The sequence below is a fragment of the Lissotriton helveticus genome, chromosome 10 (assembly GCF_964261635.1).
Source record: "Lissotriton helveticus chromosome 10, aLisHel1.1, whole genome shotgun sequence".
Lineage (NCBI taxonomy): Eukaryota > Metazoa > Chordata > Amphibia > Caudata > Salamandridae > Lissotriton > Lissotriton helveticus.
In genome coordinates this window covers 1,002,890,627-1,002,908,462 of record NC_136071.1, presented here as the reverse complement: position 1 = coordinate 1,002,908,462, position 17,836 = coordinate 1,002,890,627, and the positions used below count along the sequence as shown (strand labels likewise).

Here is a 17,836-nt window from a genome sequence, read left to right as displayed (position 1 = left end):
AAAGTATTGTGTGTCTTGTGTATATCTCCTGCTAAGAGATATCTGTATGTGTTAGTGAGTGTCTTATAATAAATACATATTTTTATAAATACACTGTGTGGTTCTATTTCACTAAATCTATAAATATAAGATTGTGTTCTGGTAAAACAAGCTGCCTTACACTCCTTCTGGACTACGCCTGAAGGCTGTTCTCCAGAGCTACCACTTAAAATGATTTCTAAGGTTGTCTAAGACCACTAAAATCACTGTAAGGGTGGCCTGGATCAGTGCAAGGTGTCCACTTACAGATGTGTACATCATATACTGAGACAGCCTCTCACACATACTCATCCAGGAGCATACAGCCAGCATACAGTCATGGAATTGAGCAGTGGTTTGGTACCATTTTTGAAGGCTGACAAGGCACTTTGAGTGTCGTCAGCGTAGGACGTCAGTGACAGGCTGAAAGATATGATTAGATTAGCCAGTTCTGTAACGTATAAATTAAATAGTGTAGGGCTGGTAGATTAACCCTGTGGTACCCCGCATGGAAGTGTGAAGGGGGGGGGGCGGAATTCATATAGGCCCAAGGCCACTAATTGTTGTCTTCCTGAAAGGAATGATAAGATTAATGTTAGAGCTTTACCCATTAATTCCTAAGGAACTCAAGTGGCTGATAAGCAGCTTGTGGTCAACAGTATCGAATGCTGCCAACAAATCAAGACGGTTAAGTGCTGCTGCTCCCCCGTTATCTAGTACTGCCCTGATTTCCTCAGTGGCTTTTGATCACATCTGTTTCTGTACTATGCCCTGACCTGTGCCAAATTGAGTATCATCCAAAAGATGATTGTCTTATGGATAGTTGGCTAGCTGAGTGTTTATCACCTTCTCCACTATCTTAGCTCCTGGGATCTGCCGTGTTCAGGTTGTGTTTCTTTAGAAGAGGTAATACAGAGGCCTTTTCAATATGGAAGGGAAACATTGAAGATGGATGAGAGACTGATGGCTATGATTTTAGGGACGTGTTTGAGAACCAAAGAAGGACAAGTGTCATGGGGGAGTCAGACTTAGTCAGATTGAATATAGTAGGTATCTGATCTCTATCTGATCCATCTGATCTTGAGAGCAAGACCTCTGACCTCCTGGTCAGTGACCTGCTCTCCCCCCTGCAGCTCCGCTTTTAAGTGCCATAGTTCCGGGCACTGTGATCTGCTCACTCAGGTAGGTGTTTGACGCCCTCCTTCACCCGCCGGCTCCTGCCTGCGCCTCATCCCTGATGGTCCAGTGGGAGAGCCTTGCTCTTCTATTGGCTGCTGTTGTCTGTGTCTGTCTAGGTGCTATTTTTCTGTTTTTCTGTCTCTGGGCCCATGTCTGTCTTTGTGCTATTCTTCTGTTTTTCTGTCTTTGTGCCCGTGTCAGGCCTTGTGACATTACTCTGTCCTTCTGTCTCTGTGCCCGTGTCTGTCTTTGTGCCATTCTCCTGTCTTTCTGTGCCATTTTGCTATCTTCTTTCTGCCTTTTATTGTGACAGTAATTGTACCTGTGTCCTCTGTGTTACTTAGCCATCTCTGTCTCCATGCCCCTTGCCCTCCGTGCCCTTCCTGCCGCTGCTGGCCCCGTGGCCCCTCCCCGCTGCCGGTTCCAGCGCTGCCCTCCCCATCACCTACTTAATGATGGCTGATGTGGGGCCGTGTCGCTGGTATGCCAAAGGCAAGCCCGTCTGTGCCCGTCCGCGACCCGAACACGGCCTGCGCCAGGAAACCTCACACTGCTACAACTCTGCTGAGCTCATCGCACTCAACCCCGGAAGGAACGACAGCTGCCAGCGAGTGACGCCGAACACCACCAATGGCCAATTCTCCTGCCAACAGTGCCAACAATCCTTCACCATCGACAGCCCCTCACGGCCACCGAACCCATGCCGGATGCCCGTACCACTGAAGCCCTGATGTGCATCCTTCTTAACATGCATCCCTACACAGACATGCCATCGAGATCTGAGACCTGCTCGACACCCTCTAGCCAGACGTCGCCTTCTTCATGGAAACATGGACCAATGCCACCTCCACCCCGATATCGCCACTGCCATCCTTGACGGATACAAGATCCAGAAAAAGGACCACCCTCACCGCCCAGGAGGAGGACTCATCATCACGCACAAGAGCTCCCGGCGACTATCCACTTCCAGCACGAGCAAACCCCTCTCCAACACAGAGCACCTCCACTTCTAGATCCAGACCAGCCCCAGAACCATGCTGTGCAGGACTCTTACCTACAGACCCTCTGGGTCTCGCGCCTCTTCTACCACCACCATTGGTGACCTCGTCGCCCTCCACGCCATCGCCTCTATGGACTACATTCTCATCGGAGACCTGAACTTCCACCTCAACAAAAGCAGTGTCCTGACTCCACCACCCTCCTGGACAACCTCGCCAACCTCAGACTAAAGCAGCATGTCACCACCCCCACCCACAGAGCCAGATAAATCCACAACCCCATCTTTGCAGGAGGGACAAACATCCACTTCAGCCACACCATGCAGCCCCCCTGGACAGATCACCACTATTTACACTTCACCTTCAACACCACACCCAAGCTTCCCCGCACTCGCCACGAAGGAACTGGACCAAGGTCACAGAGAAACACCTCAACACCACCCTCTTCCACGAACCCCCTTTGCCATGACCAACACCAACTCTGCTGCCAAAGAACTACACCCCTGGATCACCAGCTGCGCAGACAAGCTCGCACCCCTCCGCCACCCCGTCAGACAACACCCCCTGAAGGCCGCCCGGTTCACCACCGACCTCCAAAAAGCCAGGCACTCCTGCAGACGCCTCAAGAAACTCTGGAGGAACAGGAAAACCACTGAAGACCAGAACACCTACGGGAACGCCTTGACTGAATACCACCAGCACATAAGAGACACTAAGAGGGCATTTATCAATAACAAAATCCACACCAGCGCCAGTAAAGCAAAATAACTCATAGAGCAGTTCACCAAACCCCCCAGTGAAGCCACAGACATCACACCATCCCAGGACCTCTGCAACAAGCTTAGCGCCTATTTCCACTGGAAAATCAAGGCCCTCTGCGACAACTTCAGTGATTTGACTGTGAGATTTATATAGTGCACGATTGCCCTGGAGCGTCTAGGCGCTTTGCAGAGGAGGAAGCCAGAAGTAGTTCATTAGTTTGAAAACAGCCATGTCTTTAATAGTTTTCTGAAACCAACAGTGTTGGGCAGCTTTTGATATTTAGCGGGAGCAAGTTCCATAACCTCACAGTGCCCAGTACAAAGCTTCTTCCTCCCCAGCTGACTTTCTTAAATTTAGGTGTCTGGAGGAGTTTGCTCTGCGCTGAGCGTAGTTGCCTTGATGGATGGTACCAGGTGAGGTGTTGTTTCAGGAAAGTTGGTCCATTTCTGTGTACAGCTTTATTTGCTAAGCATAGGGCCTTGAAGTCTATCCTTTTCTTGATAGGAAGTCAGTGGAGTTTTTCTAAACCTTCGGAGATAGATTGAAATTTGGGAATGTCTAGCAGTAATCTGGAGGCAGCGTTTTGTGCTCGCTGAAGTTTAATCATGTGTTTTTTCTGAAGGCCTAGATATAGTGCATTACGGTAGTCCAATTTGCCCGTTGTAACGACTTGCGTTGAAAAACCTGCGTTGTAAAGGCATGCATAGTAAACGCATGCGTTGTAACAACGTACATCCGGATCCGGAGAGAAATCAGAGAAGGAGGGTAGGATGGAGTTGGACTCGGATCAAACCACCCTAGCAGCAGAGGAGGAAGATACCTTGAAATTGGAATAGATTTGTTCCACTTTATCCTGGAAATTGAGTGCTACCGTGTCACCTAAGGCTTGGGAGTGCTTACTCACTGCATTGCTTTAAGTAATCGCAAATTTAGCGATTACTTAAATTGCGATTTTTGCATTTGGTATGATGCATTTCAAATGCAAAAATACTGGTCACAAAAGTACAGATACTGCAAATCTGCCTCTTTGCTAATGGTATTTGCAATGATGCATGTGGCCCCAAGTGTTTTCACTGGTGTCCTTCTACTTCCCTTAGGTCCTCCCTCTAATTTACATAATAACACTGTACTGTGGCCCTTGGGAGGTCAGACCTTTGTTATTAAGCTGGTATAATCTCCTGAATGACGTTTTTCCTCGTAGTGCCACCTGTGCACTAACATAAGCAGGAAATGCTAGCTCTTGGCATCAGTGTAGGATTCGCCGACGCATTTCGACCTTCCTGAGTGGACCTGGGTTGTAGTTATGTGGAAGGTCTTCTTCAGGGCAAACGTACTTGTGGGACAGGTTTTCTTGCTTCAGTGGGGTTTGGATCCTTAAGGTGTGGTCTTTTCTTTACATGGACAGGTGCTGTTGGCTGTGCGCCTAGTCAAACGGCTTCTGTAAATTTGATTCAATCTGTGGGGGAGACGGATGCCAAGCTTCTCTTCACCTTCTCCATCCATTCGTGCTGCTTCTAAGTCTCTGTTTCTCGGGCATTGCTTTATTCACCTAAAAAGAGTTTTGTGTTGAAAAAATTGTTTTTAGAAACAAGTTTGGGGCACTACTTATTACTTAAAAATGTATACAAGACAAAAAGTTCATTACGTGATCCTAAATAGGAGAACTTGTATAGATTCTTATTCCCAAATAAAACTTAAATCCATGGTCTGGGAGGCACACTGCTGTTGATAATCCAATATCAGAGGAGCGCTCCTCTTCTGCTGCGCCTCCCATTGTCCCCCTTAGGGAGAGTGACCATTTTGAAGATGATTGCTCTCCCTTGATTGTTATACTTCTTCATGATCCTCCCCCTTAACCTACAGGAAGCCTTCTCAAACAACCTTAGATCCCTCTACTCTGAATTAATTTGGGGTGCCCAAAGATGCAAACTCTCAATTATAAAGGCTATGAATCCTATAGACATCCCCAATATGGAAATATACTATGTAGACGCTCAGTTAGTTAGTTAGTTACTTTGGATAGTGGTGGACACAGACCCACAAAGACAGGATGTACTGTGTCTACTAAACATTGGGGACCTTCTGAGAACCTTGTATCAGACAACCAGGCCAAAGACCTCAATACCAGGGTGCTCCGAATAACAAAAGCAATTTGGGACACACACTTCAGGAAGAGGAGCATGGGAATCCCCTACTCTTCCGAACTGCATTGTGGGTGGCACCTGCTATGGCAAAATTGGCAGACAGACACGCCACACAGACGTGGAGCCAGGCTGGATCACTACTATGGGGATCTATATCACGAGGGTGAGCTCCTCGCTTTTTATGCTCCTCAGAAGACTACGGGCTACACAGGGGCCAGTTCCTGACTTTTTTGTGGTCATTGAGAATGGAGAACAGTGATACGTGGGGAATGGGTACACATGAGCCCAACAGTGCAGAAGCTCTGTTCACGCTGCAAACACAGGAGGTCGGTAGAAATGCGGTAACCTGCCTGCACAGGACGTAATATAATGTCCCCACCACTGCATGGAAAACTAAAAGGGAACAAAAAATAGAAAGGGACATTTCTGACAAGGAATAGGTTATAATATTGGAATACACTAAGGGGCTGAAAAGAAACCCCCACTTCAAATGCACCCAACTCAACTATTTACACTGTTCATATCTGTCCCCAGACCGACTGGCCAGAGTTTACCCAGGGCTCCGCACGGAGTGTCCTAGATGCCACACAGTGGAGAAAGACTTCTTCCATATAGTCTGGAATTGCCCACACATACAGAGTTATTGAAAAACCCTGTTGAACCTTTTAACATACCTGAAGGGCCAACACTTGTCTACGAAAATGACAGAGTGCTTGGTGGGGAAATGCCTGAGACTCACAAAGGTCAAACACACCACTAGGTTAATTGACCTGGCTCTAATCGTGGGAAATCGAAACATAGCGATGCAAAGGAAGACGTCCTAACCTCGACTCCCGGTCTCAAGGTAATTCCAGGACCTGATATAGTGGTGCACTGAAGAAATACTTGTTGTGACACGCATCCACAAACACTTAGGCAAGGAGACACCTGTTATAGCATGGGACACGTTATTGCTGGCGCTACAGGCAAGTCAAGTCAAGTCATAGGAACTTGTTAAGAGCAAATATCACCGTAGGGTCTCATGGCGCTAGTAAAAGTCTCCATGGAGACTTACAGTCGGATTAGCTAGGTATGGATGGTCGAACAACCAGGTTTTTAGTTTACTGCGGAAAAGCTTATGGTCTGTGATGGAGAGGAGATGAGATGGCAGTTTGTTCCAGAATGCAGATGCTAGAAAGGAGAAAGATCCACCTCTGCTTCTGGCAGTGCGGATTCTGTGAGGGGTAAGAAGACATTTGGAGATGGACCTAAGCACCGTGCTTGGTTGGTACCAGCCAAGTTTCTTAGCCAGATTACTTGGCCCAGTTCCATACATACTCCTATGAACAAGACAAAGGATTTTAAAGCGGCAGCGCTTTTTGATCGGGAGCCAATGCAGGGTCTTCCGACTGGGCACTGATGGTGCTCTAGCTGGAAGGTTTAACACCAGGCTAGCCTCTGTGTTTTTCAAAACTTGCAGCTTGGAGTAGAGCTCCTCATTTATGGAGGCTGACAGGGCATTACCATAGTCAATCTGGCTCATGATGAGTCCCTGTACCAGCGGTTTCCTGGATTCGAAAGGAATCCAGTGAAAAATGTTGCGGAGTTTATGCAAAATGCCATAACAAATGCTGGTTATGTGATTTATATGGCCTTTCATAGACAGCTTATTGTCTATGATCACTCCAAGATTTCGTACCACAGATTTGGGTGATGGACACGCGCCCAACTTCTGTGGCCACGAGTTACTGGACCAGTGTTCCTCTGCCTTACCAAAGAAGATGACCTCTGTTTTACTACAGTTTAGTTGTAGGTGATTGGTACACATCCAATTGTTGATATGGGTCATGCAGTTTTTAAAACAAACCTTAGTGTCAGATGGGTCAGGGCCAAGGGTAATCAGTAGTTGTGTGTCATCAGCATATGACAACACTTCAAAACTTCAAAATCGTAGGACCTGATAACCCTGGCCAAAGGTGTCACATACAGGTTAAAAAGCATAGGACTCAGGATGGAACCCCGAGGAACTCCTATGCTTACAGACCGACTGCATGAGGCCAGGGCGCCAACTCGTACTGTGGTCGTCCGATCCATTAGATAATTTCTGAACCAGTCCAAGGTAGATCGGATTGGATGATACATTTTAATGGCGCTCAAATGCACCATGGCTGTTCATAGCCATGCTAATACTGATAGACCACATTGCAGTGGGAGGAATGTTCAGTCCAAAACCGACTGATGACGGTCGTGGTGGAGCGGGGAAAAGACTATAGCTCCAGGGACAATTGAACTGCAGCTGGATTGGGGAGAATGACACAGATGAGTTGCTGTAACAACATGAGTGGAACAGAATGCACCATCGCTAGTAGGGAATAAGGGTTTCTCTGTCCTTTTTCTTTGAATTCTTTTTCTGCGAAGGGTTACTTTTGCAGTGACGAGTATCCGGGTTGTAGTGGGTTGTCTGTGGCATTTCACAAATGTTGTTGCTACTCGGGGTCGAAGATGTCCTCATGTGCACAGTGTATGATGTATGAACGATGATGATTTGAACAAATTTGCAACTCTATGGTGCACAGTATGCATCTACTATGCAACTGAAAAAAAAATATTGGCAAACACGTTTCACTTGGTAGGAGCTTTTCTGTATTAATTCAATATTGTGTCTAGTGGATCTAACTTTCAATTTCAGGGTTGTTTTTTCATGCAAATGAACAAAATGAACAAAACAAAAACATACAACAAAAGCAGCATGAGCTACCAACACTGAAAACAGGTATCATAGGGCACTGAAAGGAAACACACTTTTTTGGGGCAGAATGTGAGAAAATAGGATGTGGTCAAATGCAATCTGTTCTTTCCACGTTTTCTACTGTTCTTCTTAGGAAACTGTCATAAAATGGTCATATTATGTCTAAGTGTTTCTTTGATATATACTTTCCTCTTTCCCAGTTGTACCTGAAAGTGTTTAAAAGCCAATGTAATTTTAAAACTCGAAACGTTCTGTATTAATTGGCAATACATATTCCTAGTACAAAGGTTGCTGGTTCATATATATGACTTTTTAAAAAATATTTGTGGTGAAACAGAGTATTTGGAGAAAGTTAGAAACATTTTAGTCATATCAAAAGGTTATGCAAACTCATACCACAACTAGCTGTACATGATACGTTGTTATCCGTGTGTCCATGTGCTATTATAGACATGGGCATATGGGCACGCAGTGTTTTCGGTGGTGTAGCAAGCCCTGAGAGGCACGATTTTTGGGGGCGGTGGCCTAACCCCATCTCTTCCATGGAGCCGCAGGAAAGACGGGGCGGCAAAGGGAGGGTGGCAAAGACAGGAACAGCCACAGGTAGCAAAGTGTGTAGCAACGCCACTCAGTGTTTTTCGAGGCACAATGATTGTGCTCCACATATGATGTTCGCTATAGCCAGTGCACCCACCTTCAAGTAAAAAGTAAGCATGCAAAGTAGCTCCTGAAAAGTGGAGGCACAGGGTTTCCAAGTACCTGCCAGGAATATTGTTGTAATTGAAGATTCCTTCTTGGTAAGTAAGCCAGTTCATGTAGAATACCAGATTATAGGTTAATTGAACCGGTTACAAGTTACTTAATCGAACACCCCGCCAGGAGCAGCATCCTCTCTGTTCAGCCCACTCTCTCTGTCCACCCTCCAGTCACTCACCAACATTCTAGGACATCATACACTCGCTGAGCACAGCAGGGAAACAGGGAAGCTGTGCATAGAATGCATTACAACCACAGCAGATTATAACACATCTCCTTCCCATAGAAAATAATAAATTACAAACAGAACTAATAAAAATAAAAACAGAATTGTAAGAGACTCTAGCTTCGATTAGCCTTATAAATTATTCACACAGTATTCACAACCAACCACATCCATACGAAACCAAAAGCACACCCATATACAGGTCACATAGAACCCATTCAAACAAAACCTCTATCAGCGCAATACCCTGGGAGCAATATTTTCACTCCAGTGACACACATACAATCCGCATACTTTTTACTTCACTCTCTTGCAGGACCAAGCTTGTGTTCTACACATACCCTCTACTGCCAGCCCTTCAGTCACAGGATTAGGGACACAAATCATGCACTTTCACTTTAATGCACACTTGCCCATATTGGGCTTTGGCAGGACCAGGAAATTACACTACATACTCACCCTCTACTACACACTCTTGCATGACTGGGGACAAGCAATATACTAACCCTTAACTGCGTGCTACAACAGGGCCAGAGAGCTATAGTCAACAAACCCCCTGATGCGCACTCTGGCAGGACCAAGGTCAGATTTTATACACTCATCCTCTACTGCATACTCTTGGAAAACTAGGGACAGCACTAGACTAACCCTCTACTGCATACTTTTACAAGACCAGGGAAATATACTGCACACGCACCCTCTACTGCGCACTCTTAAAGGGCCAGGGACATATAGTCAACCTATCCTCTACTGCGTAGTCTTGCCAGACTAAGAACACCTGCGGCACACCCCCCTATACTGCACACTCTTACAGGACCAGGGACATATACTAATGAATAAATATATATATTTAAATAAATATATGAATAAATATATGCGAATAAACTGAAACTCTCTGGAGGCTCTAGACCATCACGAAATGCGGAAAATCTACTGCTGGAACCTCCCATTTTCGAGAAGGAAAGATCGATGGCCCAATCCTTTTCAGGCAGCGCAGTGAGAATCTGGAACTCACTTCCGCCTCAGCTCCGGACCACCACCTCCTCCCAGGCCTTCAAAACTGACCTCAAAGTACTCCTCCTTTAAAGACACTTCCAAATGTAATCCATGCCCTCTCTATTATCTTAAGGAAGCCCTTCAATTATTGAAAAATCTACTTTGCATGACTATGGGAGTGTCTTCCTAGTGTGTTATTGTGGTTTGAGAGTCTGCCATTTATTGCAGTATTATCCTTCTACCTGTGTTTGGGACTCGTGTGTAACATGCACCCGTCACTTTCTCTTGTAACACACTGTTTTCTACCTCTTACATTTGTTTGTTTTCGATTCCTGCACAAGTGCCACCAGTGCCTACATAACGTTTGTTCTTGTGCTTGAGTGTCCTCCATATATTACAGTATTATAACTCTATGTTTATTTTGTACGCTTTTGTAACCTGCAAACGTCACTTTTTCCTCCTGTAAAGCACCGTTTGCTACCTCTTGTATTTTGTTGGCTCATGATTGTCCCTTTTGTAATGCACCGTTTGCTACCTCTTGTATTTTGTTGGCTCACGATTGTCATTTTTGCTTCATTTAATGTAACGTTTGCTTTTGTATTTTGCTCACTTGTAATGTTCTCATGTATCAGTTCTGTTCCTATTGTGAAGCGCTCTGACACCTTCGGGTAAAGTCCGCACTATATAAAAACGCATAAATAAAATAATAAATAAATAAAATAACATATAGTCATCCTATCCTCTACTGCGTAGTCTTGCCAGACTAAGAATACCTGCGGCACACCCCCTCTACTGCACACTCTTACAGAACCAGCGACATACAGTCAACCTATCCTCTATTGCGTAGTCTTGCCACACTAAGAACACCTGCGGCACACACCCTCTACTTCACACTCTTACAGGACCAGGGAAATATACTACACACGCACCCTCTACTGCGCACTCTTAAAGGGCTAGGGACATATAGTCAACCTATCCTCTAATGCGTAGTCTTGCCAGACTAAGAACACCTGCGGCACACACCCTCTATTGCACACTCTTACAGGACCAGGGACATATAGTCAACCTATCCTCTACTGCGTAGTCTTGCCAGACAAAGAACACCTGCGGTACACACCCTCTACTGCACACTCTTACAGGACCAGGGACATATAGTCAAGCTATCCTCTACTGCGTAGTCTTGCCAGACTAAGAACACCTGCGGCACACACCCTCTACTGCACACTCTTACAGGACCAGGGACATAGAGTCAAGCTATCCTCTACTGCGTAGTCTTGCCAGACTAAGAACACCTGCGGCACACACCCTCTATTGCACACTCTTACAGGACCAGGGACATATAGTCAACCTATCCTCTACTGCGTAGTCTTGCCAGACAAAGAACACCTGCGGTACACACCCTCTACTACACACTCTTACAGGACCAGGGACATAGAGTCAAGCTATCCTCTACTGCGTAGTCTTGCCAGACTAAGAACACCTGCGGCACACACCCTCTACTGCGCACCATTAAAGGACCAGGGACATATAGTCAAGCTATCCTCTACTGCGTAGTCTTGCCAGACTAAGAACACCTGCGGCACACACTCTCTACTGTGCTCTCTTGCAAGACCAGGGACTTAAATGGCACAATACTTCTATTATACACATGCAAAACATGGATTTATCCATAACCACCTATTCCTCTCAAGACTCTTTCACGCAATAATTATAAAAGCACTTTTTTTCCTGACCACTTCACTCAAAATAGGAATATAATGAGCAAAAATGTACATGCGGTTTCTTGTTTGCGCTTGTCGCAGCTTTGAACATTTATTTACTTGGGAGAGGTATTTGAGCATGTCTGCATAGCACTATTCCGAGGTGTGATGTAATTTCAGTTGACATCGATGCACTGTGCCTGTGCACAAAGCTCTTTTTAACCTCAGTGGTAATGTAATAAAATTCTTTGCAGATAGCCGAACTTCTTATTACATGGTGGCCCTCATCCACTAAAAAACATCCTGACTTTCACATTACACTGCAATGAGTGTTATCAGAGGGAGTTGTCGTTTTTAGATGTTTAGATTGGGACTGCAAGCAAAAGTTAACTCATTTTTCTTTTTGATTAAGTGAAAAATAAAAAGTGTGGAACAATCACCAAGAGGGCACTTGTGATAAACCATGCATGTCATTTAAAAAATATAATTGTGTCACTGTGATAAACAAATCAAAGCCACATTCCTGCATGATGAAATCACGACCCCCCTATTAATCATGCTAAATGTTATTTCGGCTTTTACTGTCTATGAAATATTGCCAGTGGAATACTACAGGCCTCTGGTGTTTTCTTTCAGCGAGTTCGAGGTCGGAAGGCCAGCCTGGAGGAGATTCAGCTGGTCCACGCGGAGCATCACTCACTGCTTTACGGCACCAGCCCGGCGAACAGGCAGAAGTTGGACCCCAGGAAACTCCTAGGTCTGTAGGGGCCCCGGCCCCGCTATGAAGCGCGAATTCCAGCCTTGTCATTACTCATAGCTCGTGTCAGCCGAAGGCATTTGGCAAGCAGTGTGACAAAAAGTCACATTTTCCAAAGGCAAAGCTCTGTGGAATAAAATTACAGTGCACCCAAGTACAGCTTGGCCGCATGCACCGCATATAAAACGAATTAGCAGATCCTATTTACTTGTGCTTTAAATGTTTCAAACTTTGTGAGCAGGTGCTTGTTGACCTCAGTAACACAGCACAGACGATTTAGAAAAGAATACACTTTTGCACTATTGTTTTGAAAATGTAAATCTTTTGACGTTGAAATGCCAGCTACACGAACACCGACGCCATGTTGTTTATGTTCCTCCTTTTAAACTCAGCCCAGCTTGGCAAGGTTTAACGGTGAATTACCCCATTTTGAAAGGTTTCTAATTTTATTTACCAAATGGGGAATTATGGCTCTAGCAGTTTTGTATATCTGATTTCAAAGTCACAAACTAAACGAGTACTGGAAAGTAAACTCAACGTGTGTCTACTGAAAATGTATCTAGTAAGTTACAGAATATGAGACATTTGGGAAGATTATTATTGAATGAGAAAAACACATAACACATTCTTCTTATCCATAAAGACAATACTTTTTTTTAAGTTCAATAAAAGTTTATTAGTCATAATATAAGGTATGAATACATAATACAGTAAAATAATTGTGGGGGAAACAGGGAGGGAAGGGTAAGCTTAGGAAGAAAAATCAGAATATATTTTATAATTGAAGAAACGACAACAAACTTATCATGGGCACTAAAAAGTAAAAAGAAAAGGTACAATGATTATACACCAAGAGTAAATGCAAACGAGGTTATGTAGGTAATAATGTTAAAAAAGAAAGGGAATGAAAAGGGCATCAAGGGGGTTTGGAGACCTCCTGCTGAGCAGGTCGCGGGCAAAAGGAACGAGTTGTACAATTATCCAAATACATCGTAACAGGAAGCCATAAGTCAGCACGTTAGCCTGCCATCTGGGCAGGAAAAACAAAAGCAGTATCAAGCCTGTGATTATGACAAAACATTATACCACCATGCTTTGAAAGTAATGGTAGAGGAAGACTTCCAATTAATAGTAATTTGTTGAAACGCTACAGCCAGTAGTAGATCAACAATACGAACATAGAGATCAGTCTCGTCCCAACAAGGAGAAAGACTCCCCAAAAAGAGATGGGTGGGAGAGAAGGGAATACAGGTATGAAAAATAACATTAATTTGAGCCCAGACCTGTAGCCAAAAGGTATGTACATGCTTGCAGAGGAACAACATATGAAACAGGGTAGCATTGGGTAAGGAGCAGGACCAACATACATCTGGGGTGGCAGGGAATCGCTTGTTGAGGGCAGAAGGAGTTTGAAGCAATCGGTTATAAATGAAAAACATGGATTGCGTCAAGGACGCCGCTCTAGAGGTTTTACGAACCTTTGTCCAAATTTTGTCCCATAAGGATACTGGCCATGATGTAGAAAGTTCATTTTCCCATTGCTCCTCCACCCTGGACTTGGGCCTGGTGAGTGAATGTGCATGAAGGTGCCTGTAAAGAACAGAAGCTTTGGAAAGAACTAGCAGGATAGAATGAAGTTGGAGAGTAAGGTCAAGTGAAATAGGGGAAGATGGTGCCTGCAAGAGTCTTGTGTAAACCTCCGTGGCCGCTGCTTTGAGGAGAAGATATTTGGGAGCAAAGGACAAGGGCAAATCAAAGGTGGAACATAGGGTGTGAAAAGGCATAAAGGTGGAGTGTGAGAAGAGCTGCAAAATCCAGAGCAATTCCTTGGATCTCCAAGATTTCCAGTAAAAGGGTTTACCACGGATTAAAAGGTATTTGTTATGCCAAATAGTGGATAAGAGAAAATCGGCAACATTCGCAGGGGGGGGGGATTAGAGGATAAGAGGAGTTTGACAGTAAATTTATGAATGAGAGTAGGAATCAAGGAGGGTTTGCTTGAAAAAGAGATATATTCAGCGAAGGAGAAAGGGGATAGGAAGAGGCGTTCAACCTTGGTCCACAGAGGGCAGGGGGAAGCAGGATCTTGTAACCAAAAGGAAGCTTGACGTAACAAAAAAACCTTTTGGTAAGCCGGGAAGTCCGAAAAATTAACTCCTCCTTCAGAAGTGGGGCGAATGAGCCTGGCAAGGGACATTCTGGGTTTTTTGTTATGCCATAAAAAGGAGGATAAGACTGAGTTAATTTTCTTAAAACATTTGGCTGGAATGGAGACGGGGATATATGAGATTGTGTATAAAACAATGGGGGATAACATCATCTTAATGGTGTCCAAACGACCCCACCAAGACAGGTAAAGAGGATGCCATCTGGCTGTGAGGTTGTATATTTTCTGAATACATTTAGTTAGGCAAAGGGAGACGGTGTCAGGGATGGAAGGGGTGATGTGCAATCCTAAATACTTAATGTGGGAAGGGCTCCAGGCAAATTGGAGGCGCTGAAGTCAGGTTTAAAGGTGAATTTTGTCAGGGGAAGGATCTCACACTTATCATTATTGAGCCTATAACCAGAGATTGAGGAATAATTCCGTACTTCCTCTAAGAAAGCAGGGATGGATACAGTGGGATTCGAGATGAAGAGTAAAATATCATCGGCGTAGGCAGCAAGTTTAAGGGAGGACTCCGCGGTCTGAAAGCCTTGAATGTCGGGGTTCTGGCGCAGCTTGGACAAGAAAGGTTCTAAAGCGAGATTGAAAAGGAAAGGTGAAAGGGGGCAGCCTTGGCGAACTCCTCTGCCGAGGTCAAAGTAGGGGGAGATTTGACCGTTAGCATAAACTGCAGCTCGCGGGCGAGAATACAATAATGAAACTAGGGAAATAAATTTAGGGCCAAAACCGAACCATCCGAGAGTGTGGAAGAGATAAGGCCATTCGACCCTATCAAACACCTTCTCGGCATCCAGGGCTATCGCTGCAAGGGAATGTTGGAGATGGGATGATTTCGACAATATGTTGACTAAAAGCCTGGTGTTGTCAGTGATGTAACGACCTTTAACAAAGCCAGATTGTTCTTCGCCTAGGAGGTCAGAAAGAAAATGATCCAGCCTGATCGCCAATGACTTAGCGAAGATTTTATAGTCGATATTGACAAGGGAGATGGGCCTGTAGTTCTTGCAATATTGCACATCTTTTCCGGGTTTGGGTATTAAACAAATGTGTGCGTCGGAAAAGGTCCCTGAGGAGGCACCTAATACAGCAAAGGAAGTGAGAAGGGAATGCAATTTTGGAATCAACAACTTGGAGAAATGAAGATAAAACCGTCTGGACCAGGAGCTTTATTGTGTTTGAGATGCTGGAGTGCGGTGAGCAATTCTTTCTGTGAGATGTCAGCCTCCAAAGAGGAAAGATCAAGGGGGAAATGTGCAGGTGTGTGAATAGTAGAGAAGAAATGTGTGAGAGAATGAAGAGAGGGTTGGGTGTCAGAGGTGTATAAAGTCTCGTAAAAGCGGGAAAATGCAGCAAGGATGTCGGTATATTTGTGTTGTAAGTGAGCATTGGTGTCATAAACAGATTCAATAGTCATCTTGTTGTGTTGGACCTTCAGGTAATTGGCAAGGATTTTTCCAGCTTTATTTCTACCACCATAGAACTTAGCACTTGATTTAAGCAAATAGAGGGAAGCATCTTCAGTAGACTTTTCATTAAATTTAATCTTAGCAGTGACTAGAGCTGTCAGACTATCTTGTGAATGTGAAGTGAAGTAGGCGTGTTCCAATCGCTTAATGTCGAGAAGGAGAGTTTTAGTGAATTGGCGAGCAGTCCTGCGTTTCTTTTCGACATAACCAATAATGAAGTCGCGCGCAGCTGCCTCGAAAGCGTCCCAAACACTGTGTTTCGAAATGGGTGGAACATCATTAAACAAGAAAAATTCATCAGAAAAGGCAGTGAAGGAAGTGGAAAACTTGGGATCCAAGAGGAGGGCATTGTTAAAGCGCCATCTCCTGGGCCCGTCAACCTTAGGGATCACATCCAGGCTAACTACAACAGGGGCATGATCCGAGAGAAAAATCGGACCAATTTCAGCTGCAGTAAGCGGTTGAGCAAGATTATGGGAAACAAAAATGTAGTCAATCCGTGATTGGGATCGGTGAGATGGAGAATAAAAGGTAAACTCCTGTAAGGTTTGATTGCAGAGTCGCCAAGAGTCAACAAGCTTATGTTGGGATATGGCTTGAGTAAAAAGTTTGTGCGATTTAGTGGGAACATAGGTGGCATCAGACTTCCTATCTATAAACGGATCCAGGGGTTGGTTACAATCCCCCGCAAGAATAAAATTGTCCTACATAAATTGGGTGATGCGTGGAGAAAACTCAGCCCAAAAAAGGGGTTCACCATTGGAGGGACCATAAACATTAAGAAGAGAGATTGGCACACCTCTAAGCGATAGTCTGACATGCGTCCATCTGCCATTAGTATCAGATTCTTGGGAAATGACTGTGAAAGGTAGAGATCTGCGACAGAGAATTGCAACACCATTGCGTTTACCATCACCTTGCGAATAAAAACTTCACCCACCCAACCTCTCTTAAGCTTAGCAGATTCCATGTCAGAAAGGTGAGTTTCCTGGAGGAACGCAACATCAACATTCAATTTGGCAAGGTGGGATAAAATGCGTTGACGGTTAATTGGGGAATTGATACCCTTAACATTCCATGAAGTTATATTCAAGGACATAGCATGTACAGTAATGCAATAAGTTCATAAGAAATGAAACCAAGGTAGCAACCCATAAGTAAGAACAAATAAAGAGAAAAGAAATATGCAATGAAAAGTAAGAGGAGGGAAAGAAGGAAGAGATGAATGAGAATGAAATAGTGTGCATGAGGGAAGAGTAAAGTAGAAATCAGAGAGAGATGCAGGAAGGTCAGAATGAGAAGAGAAAGAAGATAAAGAAAAATACAACCTGAAATGAAAATGTTATGAATACTGCACAACCAAGGAAATTGAAATACAAGGGGAAGGTAAAGAAACAAAAGAAAACAAAGGAACAGGAAGAAACAAGGGATGGACATACCTACAAGAGGAGGAGACGAGAAGGAGTCGGGAGGGGAAGGAACCACAGAGGTAAGGCAACACATCCAAGGACGACTGGGCAGGAAGCCGGGGAGACATCATCAGACGGGGAAAGGATCCTGTGGAGGCAAAGAGGGGAGATACAAGAGAAGATTACATATCTACATCAAACGAGAACAGAACAATCAACAACTGTGCAACTGAATATGAGTAACAGTTGAGAAAACAACGTGTAAAAGAGAAACAAAAACATGAGCAAAAATGAGCAATGTGAGGACAAGCAATATGACAGCTCAGCCAGGGCGAGACGAGGAAGGTCCAGAGGAGTCCATGGCGGTGGTTTTATGTGCATTTATGAAGCTCTGTAATCTCACTGGATCTTCATAAGTGGTCGTCTTATTGTTGTAAGTGACTTTGAACAAGCAAGGATGATACAGTCCATAGCGAGCACCCATGGAACGAAGGTCGTCTCGCATGCCAAGGAAGGCCTTCCGGCGATTT

At 44.6% G+C, this 17,836-nt stretch overlaps 1 protein-coding gene across 1 annotated transcript in view; it reads left to right on the top strand.

The window, feature by feature from the left end:
* HDAC9 (histone deacetylase 9) overlaps positions 1–17,836 on the top strand; it is a 2,824,806-nt gene that overhangs the window by 1,127,623 nt on the left and 1,679,347 nt on the right. The window contains exon 15 of the mRNA XM_078663676.1: positions 12,144–12,264. Coding sequence (XP_078519802.1) covers positions 12,144–12,264 — 121 coding nt within the window. The remainder of the gene's footprint in view (positions 1–12,143; positions 12,265–17,836) is intronic.